General features: G+C 33.7%; 2 protein-coding genes across 2 annotated transcripts in view; one reads left to right on the top strand and one right to left on the bottom strand.

The window, feature by feature from the left end:
* LOC142349863 (proteasome subunit alpha type-6-like) overlaps positions 1-14,188 on the top strand; it is a 237,184-nt gene that overhangs the window by 27,867 nt on the left and 195,129 nt on the right. The gene's annotated exons all lie outside the window — the stretch shown is intronic.
* Positions 1-14,188, bottom strand: part of LOC142349862 (uncharacterized) — a 120,221-nt gene that overhangs the window by 66,735 nt on the left and 39,298 nt on the right. Inside the window, exons 4-7 of the mRNA XM_075401682.1 lie at positions 13,563-13,670; positions 12,520-12,570; positions 8,517-8,566; positions 2,246-2,386 (exon numbers count right to left, since the gene is read on the bottom strand). Coding sequence (XP_075257797.1) covers positions 2,246-2,386; positions 8,517-8,566; positions 12,520-12,570; positions 13,563-13,670 — 350 coding nt within the window. The remainder of the gene's footprint in view (positions 1-2,245; positions 2,387-8,516; positions 8,567-12,519; positions 12,571-13,562; positions 13,671-14,188) is intronic.

Here is a 14,188-nt window from a genome sequence, read left to right as displayed (position 1 = left end):
ACGTCCATTTTGCGGAAAAACAAAATTGCAGCCCAAATAAACCAGGCTTCTGACTCCGAATTCTCCTCTAATAGAAGTAGAAAACGTCAGAAAAAACAGTCTACTAGCCAGAAATAGCTGAGCCAACAGAAACAAAAACTATCATTGAGAAAATCCAAAAAACAAAAAGACATAATGAGCAAATTACAGAAACAGACACTGCATTTGTCGGCACATGTTCATCTCGCAAGCAATTGAAAGATGGACGTGCAATCCGTATCTAAATATTGTAATGGAATTCGAAATGACGGTATAAGAGGCAGAACGTAGTGAGGATAATGAATCTGACTAAAAACTCAATCTTGTGAAAAACAATTTATACGTTTATGTAAAAAACAAAATAATACTACTATTTAACCGATAAATATGAACCAATTTTCTGATTTTACTTTTTTGTACAAAATTTTTACCTCAAAATGGGCAAATATCATATGGGTTGAATATTGGGAGCAAAATTTCATACCGTATCTGGTTCATTTGCATCATTTTCAACTTTATTTCTAATTTAGTTCAAAACTTGATATTGACATAATCTGTTCATTTTGCTACACAGCAAACTGTCTGCACATATAGTATACTTTTGAAGTTCCTGTCGTTCTGCGTGATCAACTTATGATCATCTTCATTTTCTTCTGAGCAGTAAAGTGAAAATAGTTTTCTTTCCCCTAATTTCACTGCTAAACTCAGTTGTAATTCAAATTTTGTCATTCGCTCTTCAAAACTTAGATTAGAGATGCGAAATCTAGAAGCAATTAGAGAAATCTAATAATCACTTAAGCGTAAATAGCAAACGCGACGCACTCACTATTTGAATAAGAGTCAATCGCAGTGTAATTGGACTAGAAAGTAAATCAATCAGCATAACATTACCTTAAAGTTGGTCCTTCAGTGCAAAATATTGTACCGTTCTAGAATTGGCATATACGTATTCTTTTTTACAATTCAAAGAATTTGAATTGTATTGGGGCGCTGTCTTTTTTTTAAGATCTGTTCACACATTTTCATGATTTTTGAAGTCAAATTGGAGTAGTGATTTTGGTCACGCCGAAAGAGGAAATGGAGCGAAAAAGCGAGTGGTTTTGCGGCGTGAATTTTTTTCGCTCTAATTTTAAAGTAGAGTGAGAAAACGGTGTTTGAACAAAAATTCGGTTTCTCGGTAGTGGTTTTTTGCTCACATGCGGCAATATCGCTCTGATTTTTACTGTTTTTTCAATTTTTTGGATTGGATTTTTTCTAAATGGTTTTCCCAATCCATTCACAGCTCATTCTAGGCCTAGTTTTTTGTATGAATTAAATTTTCATTTTTCGCTGGTGGTTTTTTTGTTCAAATGCGGCATTTTGACATCGATTTTTTGTTTTTTTTCTTATTTTTTGATCTGATTTTTTTGAAATGGTTTTCTCAATTCACCCATAGTCCATTCTAGGTCTAGTTTTTCTGTCTGGTCAAAGAAAATTCTTTGAATTGTACGTCAGGACATGTCCTGCTATGTTTTTTAAATTCTGCTCTCCGCATTTCATAATTTGTTCATAAATGACTTGTCTGTAGAATCACTACTTCACCACTTTTCTTATTCTTGCAGTATGATATCTCATTTTGTCATTCATTCTTATCTGACTATAGTCTGGACAATGATCTTATTTTGAGTCTGATCATAAGCGCTCTATAGTCTGGACCATAGTCTGGGTACCGTCTGATCAGAAGTTATTTTGGTCTGGATAGTCTGATCATAGCTCAATTTGGGTCTGGACCTCAACCTGGGAGATTAGAACAATTCATGCTCTGAATTTTTATACTAAATTTAAGTCGCGTGATTCACTCTGATTTCGTCTTGTTTTAATCTAGTCTAACTTTGAGTTTCCAGATAGCTTGTCTAAGTCTACGTAATTACTCGCTTGCCGTTAGATTGACCTCAGTTAAAATAAACTTTTGGCCTAAGCAAATATTCTGACCATTCTCGAAGAGTACAACACACCCCAACACTTATTAGTTCTTTCCGCAAACTGTGGTCTCAACTTTGCCGATGGTTTTTACATGAAAAAATTAGGGGAGTTTAAGAAGCATATTATACATAGTCTTTGCCGTGTTCACCTGAGTTGAAAGGGTCAGGATGAGATTGAGATACTAGTGGTAATAGTTTTAGTGATGGTGCTGTTGGTTGGGGGGGGGGGGGGGTTCACAAAAAAGAATTATTAAGAGATGACTCACTGTAGACTGATGCTTCCACTTTCGTCCAAAACAAACACGACATCTGTCGGAGGATCCACACACTTGAAGCACTCAGTCCCGAATTCGCCCTTGTTGTCATCCAGCACCTTAGACTTGGCGATAAATTCCTCTCTTAGTGACCTGAAAAGGTTACAAAAAATGTCTACTTGTGCCGTTTCTGGCGTAGATCTTACGTAATTTTTGGTATATCTCAACAAACCGTGTTGAAGACTTTATGAAAAGATCAATAGTTAAGGGTCTGTTTGGTATGCAATTTTCTGCTGTTCAGTATTCAATTTCAGCAAAATTTATGCCTAATAAACAAAACTTTACGCCTTTGAAATGCTGATTTAGAAGTAAACCCGTTTATTATAATTAACGTGCGCCTAATTGCTAACAGAGAAGGTCTAAATTTTCTATAAATTAGTCATCGAGGAATTTGAAATAATTATCTAGATGTAGTCGTAAACTTTTAAGAAGAGATATACTTGAATTTTAAAAACTTTCTGTGCTAAAAACGAATGATTTTGGTTCAGCTTACGAAAAGGTTACGAAAATTGTTGTTGTCAGTGTTACACATGTCGATAATTGTTGCCGCACAGACAAAACTTTGATTCGCTTTTGAAAAACTGTTTTCGAAAAAACTCGCGCTGATTTTTTACTGAATTGGTCGAAAAGTTCTCTAAAAATTATACAATTTTCCAGAAATTTAAAAATTTAAGTTTTCTATTTGTATCGGTGCACAAAGGGGACTAGATTTTTTCGTAATTTGTTAAAAGAAACAACTTTCGGATTGAGAAGTACTCAAACTTTGTTTCAATTCGCCATTTCTATTGCGATAAGAATGCCGCAGTAATGAGCATTTTTTCCAGGTTTTGTTGTTTAATAAACCTGCTAATTGTTCCGACCCCATCAAATGGGGGGGGGGGGAAGGAACTATATACTCAAAAGGGTTTTTTGTTCCGTGAATTTTCGCCGATCGATATATTCATCGTAGAAACTTATGAGTGGTACCATTAAAAAGCCCGTCCAGCGTAGATTATAGAATTAAAAAGATTTTTTCGAAATTCATTTTTTACAGGGAGTTTTCGAGCTCCAAAATTTTGTGATCATTCTGGCGTTTTTGTTCACTTTTTCGGTTTTTTCACTTTTCCGATAGAAGCATGTGTCATATCATTGAAAAGCCCTTTGAAATAGATTATATAAGTTTTTTTTGAAAAATCCCTGTTCATGTAATATATTTTTTTAGTTATCATATTGACATTTTCGTGGTGTCAAAGTGACCATTTAAGAAAGAATTTTTTTCTTTTGCCTGAAAGCTTTTATTGTTAATATTCCAATTGTCTTGTTTTTCATAAAGAACTCAAAAAATATCTATATTTTATTGCCCCAGGTTTTTTATTAATATTATGCATTGGTTTATGTTACCGCACATCAAAGTAGGGCGTGTCAGAAAATCAGTTTTCAATTATCAGATAAATTACATCCCGTACTGATAATTTCGAGCTCAAAAGATTAATTGGTCGTCGGAATTGTTTCAGAAGCTGGTAGTTCCACTTATTAAGACAAGACTCTCTTTCATTAGTGCAATTGCTTGGTTGGTACCAAGTGCAATTCACATAAATAATTTGCGTATGTCGCGTCAAGAAGTCAGCATGAAATAGTAATTAATGTTGTGTTTTTGGCCATCTCCTGTAATTGACACTAATTGCTCACAGCCGACACATCGTCAAAGCCTCAATTTTACTGTTCTTACCCCCACTTTAGTGGGGAGGGAGGAACTTTATACTCAACTGGGTTTTGTTTTTTTTGTTCAGTCAAATTTGGCCGATCGATATATTCATCAGAGAGAAATGTGAGTGGTATCATTAAAAAGCCCGTCCAGTGTAGAATATGGAATTAAAAAGATTTTTTTTTGATTTTTGTTTTTTACGGGAAGATATCGGGGTTTAAATTTTGTGATTATTCGACTGTTTTTGTTCACATTTTCAGTAATTTTTGCTAAAGTTTGGAACAGTTTCGCTAATATAATTCAAAATAAACAAAAATTTTTAACGGCAGAGTGTTGTTTTTACCGTTAGAGAAATAAGAGCGTTGCTGAATTGTTTGATTGAAGTTTTTTATGGCTAAAATTCTGATAAAATTTTTAAAGTTCAAACTTTTTTAATCAAAAATGGCACAAAATATGTTTTTTTGGTCCACTTTGTTAAAGTTTGCCAGACTTAGTGACCTAGAAACCTTGACACAGACCCTCTAATCTGAGAAAGAGCGCTAGTTGCAATTAGGCGCTGCAGTAAAATCTTCTGGAAACAAACTTGCGGTTTTTTCCAGATTTAATTCGATAATTATACAAAATGCATCGTTTTTTTTTAAAATTTGAAGAATTCCACTCATCAATTGGTCTAATTCGCAAACACTTCAAACACCTGGTCAGATTGCTGGGCGCGCAGCAAAATCGGGGAGAGGTTCGATAACATCATGGATTTTTAGAATCAGAGACTTTTTGGTTTTTATTTTGATGCTGACTTTTTCAAAATATTTTGCTTTCGTTTTTTTGTTAATTACTGACAAAATTTTTCATTCACGGCTCTATTAATGAGAGCTCCATTTTACGCAAATTTGAGGTCAAATGTAGATACCGTTTGTTTTCAGACAAGCAAAGGTTTGTTATGACTTTGAGGAAGAGTTTTAATAAAATTTAACTGAGTTCTTGTCTTTTGCCTTCAATTTTTATTCTTTTGACAGTCTGATTTTTAAATTTCACCAATCAAAGATATAATTTTTCTCCTCAAGAGGTGCAGGTGAACGTTTTTTATTCATTTGGTTGTTACCTAATGTCGGTTATGTTATTGAATGTATTTGTTTTAGGGAAATTTCTGCGATTTTTTAAACTTGTCAATTTTTTATATTATTTTAGTCAACATTTTGCTTTTTCTCAGTAAGTACACGTCAACCTTTCCTTCTTATAGAATTCAAATTAATTTTGTGGCCGTCTGCTTTAACAGAAGGTTTTCTTGCTTTTGGTACTACAAGTTTTCATACAAAATTTTCTGATTTCTGTGCATAATTGCCATTTTTGCTGTTGTTTTTGTTTCTTTTGTAAATTGTCACATTTTTCAACAATCTAACTAAAAAAACTTAACAACATTTGAAAATGAACATATTTTTTGTTTTTCTAACATATTGTTTGAAGCACTGCGACACCGTTCTCTTGCAGAAATTGGTAGAGTTTTTTTATTATTGACCTTTACTTGTTGTTGATTTTTGTTGTCAGATGCCAAATATTGTGTAATTATAAGTCGCAGTGGCCCACTATAGATTAAAAAAAGAAATTAATAACTGATATCGGTAAATAGCTGATGGTTGTTTTGACTTTCGAATTAAAGAGTAATAGTTTTCTTCAACTTTTTGTGGTTTGCTTTTTTCGTATTTTACAATGTTGTATCATTTTCGGAAAATAGCCTCATTTTTAGAGCTCCTTTTAATGTTTTGTCGAATGAAACAGTAATTTTTCTGTTATTTAAACGTTTTAAATTGTGTCTTCAGGGGTTAAGACGATTTGTTTAATAAGAACTTTGTGATGTTTGGATACTTTTCAGGTTTTGTGGTTCTTTTTGTTGTCCTTTTGTGATAGTCGTTTCACAAAAAGACGTTATGATGATCAAAGGAGACGCAAATGAAGATGTTATATTCTTGCATTAATATCTTATAAATTTAATGGCTTTAAAACTGGTTTCGTAAAGTTGTTTGTGGAACTTATTAGTTCAGCGTGTGTTTATTTTACAGTCTTCTGATTTAATCTCATTAATAACAGTCGCAATTAGTTTTCCGATTAGTTGCAAGACAAACTGTCTCTTTTATTCGAACGTTTTTGTCGTCTATGAAATTTGTATATATTTGTTTTTAATAAAAAAGAGAGATTTTTGAGATCTGCCAATTTTATTTCTGTTAAATTGTAGCTAAGTTTCTCTATATACAATTAACATCATTTATCTGTTGAAATAGAATTTGTTCTTTATAACGGTTTTCTTCCCTTGAATGATCCTTCTTCTCGGAACAACAAGTTTTCATAAAACCAATTTTCGTGACTTTTGCATATTTGCCCCTTTTTTGTAGGTTTTTGTTTTCTTTTCACAGTATCACAAAAATGGGCGTCATTTGATTCACAAATGTTGTCAACTGTAAAAAATGCAAACGACAATTTTAATTGTTTTTAGTGATCAGCTTAATGTTTAATTGATTGGGGGGAGATCGTTTTCGTGCATAATTTTTTGTGCAAATTTTTTCGTTTTTGCGTGTATTTGGCGTTCTTTATCTAGTCTTATGACATATCCTGGATAATGAAAGGCCTCAGTCGATCTCTATTGAGGTATAAAAGACTCTCTCAATGATTTCATTTGATGCGTAATATTTCTAATCAGTTCGAGTTTAAATCTTTTTCCGAATAAAAGCTATGTTTGAATAAACTTTGCCCCTTTTGCTCATTTATAGTCGACTTGTTGCCAAGTCGCATTGAGGAAAAGTCCCATAATTTGTTCCAAAAAAATACCGGTTAATCTTCTTGGTAAAAATTTTATCTGATGCCATTTTGATTTGGTTTTTGGTGGTTTACAAAATGGACAAGGAGCTTTGGTCGTAATTAATATAAGAAACTATTTGATTTTTATTGCCGTCTTTTATGGTAGTCATATTATGGTAGCCACAGGTCTCATAGGCCCTCTAGAGTAGATTCTTTTATTCTTTTAGTAGTTTGTTGAACGATATGTTGAAATTTTATTTTTTTATCTCTTCCTCATTTGGTAGACAATTAAGTGAAAAATGTAGATGAGCGGGGTCGGAACTTAATGTGCGAACGCACATTACCGAGCCGCCTTGTTTAAGATGCTGTCAAATTGTCATACCACTGCAAGATCAAATTATAGTTTATCAAAAAATCTAATATTTTCAATATATTTCAAGATTTTCAATAAACGAGAACATCTGATAGCTAAATTGATCATAATTGTTTTAAAAAATGGCGTCAAAGTTTTTCCAGCTTTATCATGATTGAAAACAGACAGCTTGATGTATATATATATATATATATATATATATATATATATATATATATATATATATATATGTATATATATATATATATATATATATATATATAGAGAGAGAGAGAGAGAGAGAGAGAGAGAGAGAGAGATAGGAAGGCATCAATTACCTTGTGTCAAAGATCAAATTTTCAAGCACCGCCATCAAAAAGATGCAAAAAACATAACAGCGTTTTTCTGTTAATTGTGAACGAAACGAAATTTGCTAGGACAATATTTTGTAAACATTGTTCGAATTCAATTCTGTGACTTGGAAATATGGAAGTAATTATATCAAAATACAGAGCGACTAATCATTCTTTTCCATATTTTTCCTATATATCAAAGTTTCAGCATTTGTAGCAAAATTTTCAGCTCCTGATGTTTTGATAAGAATACTTTTTCTCTTATTTGATCATTGATTCCAGCTGAATGATTAATTTAACGTCCCGAACGGACTGATCTGAGTTCTTTATTTTAGGTTTTGTAAAACTACTACCACCTTTGTTGCTGAACTTTACGATACCTTATCTTGATTTGCTAAAAATTTGAACTTGTACATGAATTGCTACTGGTTCTTAAATTTCAATCTTTTCCGTTTGTGCCCCCCCAGCTTAATGGGTGCAAGTTATTTGCATCCCCCAGACGAACATGTCATATTATTACATAATGATTTACTTTGTAATGACACGTGCTGTGTAACTGGGGTTGCATAACGTACTGGGGGGGGGGGGGGGGGGGCACAAACCGAAAATATTCATAAATTTTTATGATTTAAAGACACTCATGAACTCTATTGAAACCTATTAATTTGAAATACAAACTGAAGAACCAGCAAATTTGTCTCACTTTTTTAGATGCACTTATTTGAATTCAGTATTATTGAAGATCATAATTGTAAATGATGATATAGCGATTTCCTGATTAAATAACCCGGGCCGAAGATTTTGCCCAAAAATAACGCGGAAAAGAGTGTCAAAAGTGTAAAAATAAAAAAAAATACACCCCTATTTCTCAGCTTAATTAAGAGTGGAACAGTGTAATTCAAAGAGTGTAAATAGCGTTATTTGAAATAATTCGTTCAGTCAATTTTTCAATTCTAAAAAGAAACACGAAAACTCAGTGAGATTAATTTTTTTCAGTTTTTGTCATTAGAAAAAGCTAGCGCTTCTTGAAGAACTCTTGAAACTCACCCATCACTGTCGGGGACACCTGTAAGTTGCATCCAGTAGTCCCATTGGCCCTGGAAAAATTAAAAAAAACTGCAATGATGATTTCAGGTTTTTGGGGTAGCTGGCTGTGTTGTTTTCTTATCAATGTATCGTAACGCTGAATTTATAAACGCACAATGAAGGGAACTCAATCGCAGCGACACTAATCAAAAAACGAGGTGCCAAATATTTGCACAGTTCTCTATAACAAGTTTTCCGCTTATTTTCATTCAAGTTTGATTCTGTTACATTTTTGATTCCATTTTTTCCAAAAACTTTTCAAGTATGTCGTTCTGTTTTTTGTTTCAGCCACAATCATTGAAGAGAAAATGACAGAATTTTTATTGAAGCTCTACTTTTTACAATTCAAAGGATCTAGCTTGTATTGGTGCACAGTCTTTTCTTTTTAAGACGTATTCATGCAAAATAGGAGTCAAGAGCAATTGGTGAAAAGGCGGCAATTCACGTGGAGAAAAAAATTTTCAATGTTTTACTAAACTGAAGCTGTTTATGTCCGTTTTTTAATTATAAAGATTTAATTTCAGAGTTTGTCCTGATTCTGTTTTTTTTATAATTGGTGTTTACATTTCGTTATTATTACAGCTTTCGAAACGAGAAAAACAGCAAGCATCGAATCGAAACAAACTTGCTATTTTTATTCTTGTGGAAAATGAACTGCTTAGCGTGCTGACGATCCTGGAAAGGTCCATGGTTGGTCAAAAGTTTTTTGAGTACATTTTTTCATTTTTTTTATTTAAGAAGCTAAGGAAATGTTTTTAAATTTGGCAGCTTGATTACAATGACGTTTTCAGCATCAAAAAACAATTTTTTTGACCTTCAGTACCTTGTTTGTGGTATTTTTCAGAATGTTGCCTATTTTTTTTGTTTTGAACTTTTGAACCGATTTTTGTCATTTTGGAAGCACTGTGTTTTTTGTATTCAGCCAATTTTTTGCTGATTAGAAGTGTAAGTGCTTCTTGTTAGGTCCGGGCAAAAAACTGTATGTTTCGAGGAGAAATATCAGAAAAACTAACAAATTGGCATTAACAATGAAATCTTGTTTTGAAATTTATTTCCTTGAGCTTTTTCATTGAACAGCTCAACAAAACATTTGGGTGATTTTTCAACAAAATTAGAGAAGATATTTGATTTCCACCTACTTATTACGTCCTTGGACAATTTTTTTATATCCAACAGAACTTCTCTTTAAAGTGTCCAGCGAGACTTTTGCATTCTGTTTTTGGTCTTTATGGTTTTATATTAAACAAAATGTTGTCCATTACCTTAAAAACAAAAATTTTCCGTTGTTATTTGTTTTCAATTGCTATTATAGCTGTTTTCAATAAGTTCTTCTAATTATCTTTGTCAGCTTGTTTGGTTTTCGATGTTAAATTTGATATTATGTAAGGTCATTGATTTTCTATTTTTACTCAATTTTTGACTTTTTCTTTCAAAATAACCATATCCATAATCTCCAGAGCAATTACCTGTTACTAATGGACGAAGGACAACAGCGAAGCTAAATGTGGTGTATTTTTTAATTTTTGCTTTGCTTTATGTAAATTACAGAACAGAACATTTCAAATCAAGAATATACAATGACAGGTCTAATTGGCTTGCTAAGGAGTTTCAAAGTTACCTCTCTAACTTTTAGTTGAAAACTTAGGGTTATGTTGACTTGTAAAAACACTTGTTTTCAAAATATGCAATGGATTACTGAGCTTTGCCTTTTCTTATTTTATTTTTGCTCGTTTTGAAGCTGATATTCCGCAAAACGAACTCCAATCGTCTTTCAAATAATTAAAAAATTAATATTTATTTCGGTTTTACGTTTTCAGTAACTCGGGTTCTTTTTCATGGCTTAGCATTTTGTTAACAGGTCAGACATCAAAATATTACCGTTCAAAAACAAGATACAATTGAGTGTATCATTATTTAGTGTTATCTTTGTCTTTTTTTCTTTCGTTTTGAAATCATATAAAAAAAATGGTAAATAAAGGTCCTAGCGGCTTCCAAATGTATAATGAGTTTGTATTTCAGTTGAAATCTGAAGTTTTTCATGACTTTGAAATCAAATGTTTTCAAAAACATATACCCGTGTTGTTGAACTATGCACTTTGCTGTACTTTTTTGTCTACTTGTTAACCAGTCTCAAAAGAATTGTAGGACCCATATCGCAATATTGGCTTTGAAAAAAACCCGATTGAACATGTCTAATGATTTTAGTGATTTGCTCATCGACCTTACAGTCTGACTCCGGATTTTTGCAAAAATTTGTTTTAGTTTTTTATTTTCGCCTGTATTTATCCTTTTTTGCAGACTTGTGAAAAACTCTGAAAAGTGACAGATCTCAGTGGCTTTTTGTGGAGAAAAAAGTGAACCTGTTTTTTGTTGTTCAAGTTGGTAGCTTTCTTGTTCAAGTTGTTTCTTGTTCAATTTGGTAGCTAATGTTTTTACGTATTTGAAATTAATTGTTTTCGAACAAAACACAAATGTATTTTTTTAACTTTTGTTCCCTTTTGTTCTACTTTTCTTTACTTGCCTCCTAGTTGCATTATGCTGAATGACCAAATTATATTGAAAATTATCAATGGATATCTAATGGTTTTCATATTAGAATTATTTATACCAAATTCGCAAAAAATATAATCGTATTTTTTTAACTTTGTCGTTTTTGTTCTTTATTGTCTACTGGTTACCGAGTCTCACTAAGGACTGGTTACATGTTTTTTTTCTGGTAAAGTACAATTTTTTTTGCTTATTTGCTTATTTATAGACCAATTTTTTAAGCAATTGTTGATTTTTTGAAAGCTTTCTACCTCTTCCTCATTTGGTAGACAACTAAGATAAAAATGTGAACGCACATTAACGAGCCTCCTTGTTTGATTTTTGCTTCAATTTGATTAACAAATACATATATAAATCTATCCAAGAAAAGGTGGAACAGCTGCAGTAAGTGCCAGTAGCAGGCGAGAGGTAGGAACACGTAGAGCGAATGTGGCTCAAAAAATGAGTTTAACTACAGCCATCGCTAAAAAAGTGAAAAGTTGATTTTTAACCAAAATAACCTTGCGTTTTTTATCAGTGAGAGCGCTGTTTGTAGCAAATTTAAGCAAGGTTGTCAAAATTCTCTGGACTCACGGTTGGAAAGATTTTTGCGTTGATAAAAAACATTATTATAACTAATTGTTATTTTTATTGTATGCATTTATTCCACGTCTCTTAATAGTACAACAAAATTTACTGGCATTTGTTCAAACGAAAAAATTTTTTGACTGTAATAAGGTTTCAAGAAAAGATTTAGAAAACCGATGCGTCGTTCCATTAATTGCCAGCGATCTTTTTGTCACATTTTGGTGCAACCCGGGTCGAGGTGTCACCTAAAAAAATCGCTAAATGATGTAAAATTTGCGGTGAATTTGAAAAAAAGTGTAAGATTTGCGCTCAATGCGATCAATGCGGTAAAAAAACTTTTAAGCGGTGAAAAATTTTTATTCACCGCTTATGCGGCGAAAAAAAATCACCGCTAGAAATCGCCTAAGCAGTGAAAGAAAAGTTTTCAGCGCTACCAGGATGCGGTGAAAAAAAAATCAGCACTACCAGGATGCGGTGAAAAAAAATCACCGCTAAATTCAACGCTTATCTTATTTTCACAGGAAATATCAATTACGTAAAAAACAGATGGGGCAGTGGAATAAGAAGTTGTTGACACATAGGAGTTGAGAGGTTCGAATCCGTGTACGGCGGTTCTTTTTTCGTGAAAAACGTTTCACCGCTAAAACCGCAAATCTTACAAAAAATCACCGCATTCAACGCTAAAAGATGCGGGCGCTTTGCGGTGGAAAAAGTTTTTTTCACCGCTTTTCACCTCTTATCTTACATTATTTGTTGGCCAAACCTCGACCCGGGAAGTTCTGCTTGAAGTTCCGAATAATGGTCTCAAAATAACCGACAATTTGACAAATTTTGATGTAACATTACTCACCCCGGAATCGAGTCGCTCTGGAATAGTGACACCTTCTCTTTTTAGCAGGTCCTGAAACCACACCGGGCTCAATGTGGAAAATGGGGTGAAGAATTGATTGGAACAGGTGATCGGAAATTGATGGACGCCCAGGTTTAGAGGCCAGACGCAATATACCTCTGGTCAGACCTTGTTTCCAGACTTTGTTCTCTGGTCATACTCTGACAGATCAAAATGACATATGATCAGACCTTCATGTGATCCAAAAAAGTGCTGTCTCTAATCGTACGAAGCCAGACCAAACCAGCCTCAGGTCAGAAATTTTGTGATGATGGCAATGCCCGGTAACTAACCAAGACTGTCTGATAATTGGCCGCTTTGGGTATCCTTACCTTAACCCGAAATCACTGGAAAAATTTAATAAAGAAAAAAACTAAATAGTTCAATTTTGGTCAGAGATGTTTACATCAGCTATAACATGAAAAAATGGCTGCAATAGAAGCTCATGGTTTTTTCTCTTACTTCTAAAATAATGTTGTGCCTGGTAAATTTTGTATAGTCTCTTAAGGAAACCCAGGAAGAAGCCCCCCCCCCCCCCTCATCCCACCTGAAGCTACCCAGGTTCAGGTCCCACACCAAAGTGACCTCTGATCAGATAGTGACAGACTGAAATGACCTCTGGTAAGACATGATTCCAGACCATCGTCAAGACTTTTGTGCTCGAAGATTTTCCAGACTGCATAAGTCGAAAATAAGATGCGCAAATGTTCGCTTGCAGTAGGTTTGATTTGACGACACTTCGGTCTGGCTCCTCAAATAGGGACGTATGTATCAGGTGTAATGGGTTGCTGATAGGGGGGGGGGGGGTGATCAAGCCAGACATACGTAATTTAATGTATAAACCAGGACAACCAGATACTTGCAAGGAATTTAAACAGTTTAAACAGTTTAAACAATTTAAACAGTAACAGTAATTCTTCTGCTGCGAAAATATTAAAATCGCCCAATTGTTCGTTGCGCGGGTTAATCTGTTGGAAATTATGACGGCAGTTAATTGTAAATACCTGTATCAGAACGACAACTGTCAATACGTTGTAGATTGGTCGGTATACATCACTTTCGGCGGCTTTGGCAAAACTGAATCCCAGCTCATCTTGTAGGAGTCTGCCAGCCTAAATAATATATTTGGGCGTTTGAAAAATTCAGAATCTGCTCAATTTTGTGTCAATTTTTTTTCCACCGCATCCTGGTAGCGGTGAAAAATTTTCTTTCACCGCTTAAGCGATTTTTAGCGGTGACATTTTTTTCACCGTATTAGCGGTGAATAAAATTTTTTACGGCTTAAAAGTTTTTTTACCGCAATAATCGCATTGAGCGCAAATCATCAAGCGCTTTTTATTCGATTTCACCGCAAATCTTCCATTTTTAGCAATTTATAGGTGACACCTCAACCCGGGTAGTGACTGATCGATGGCTATGAAAAGACCGTAGTTAAAACCGATCAGAGACCACTAGTCTTACTAAAACTAACTAAAACTACGGGTGCTCGACCATACAATTTGGGCACTTGAAAACTTTTTCCCAAATTCTATTTTTTCATAAATTCGACCCCGAGACGGGGGCTTAAAAATCTCCTCTCATCGTTTCAAATAAGAAAACAAAAAGGCGGGTGGGCCGAAAACTTTTGTGA

The sequence above is a fragment of the Convolutriloba macropyga genome, chromosome 11 (genome assembly GCF_964194025.1).
Source record: "Convolutriloba macropyga chromosome 11, txConMacr16.3, whole genome shotgun sequence".
Classification (NCBI taxonomy): Eukaryota; Metazoa; Xenacoelomorpha; order Acoela; family Convolutidae; genus Convolutriloba; species Convolutriloba macropyga.
The sequence above is the reverse complement of the archived record's forward strand: the minus strand, read 5'-3'. Positions and strand labels throughout refer to the sequence as shown.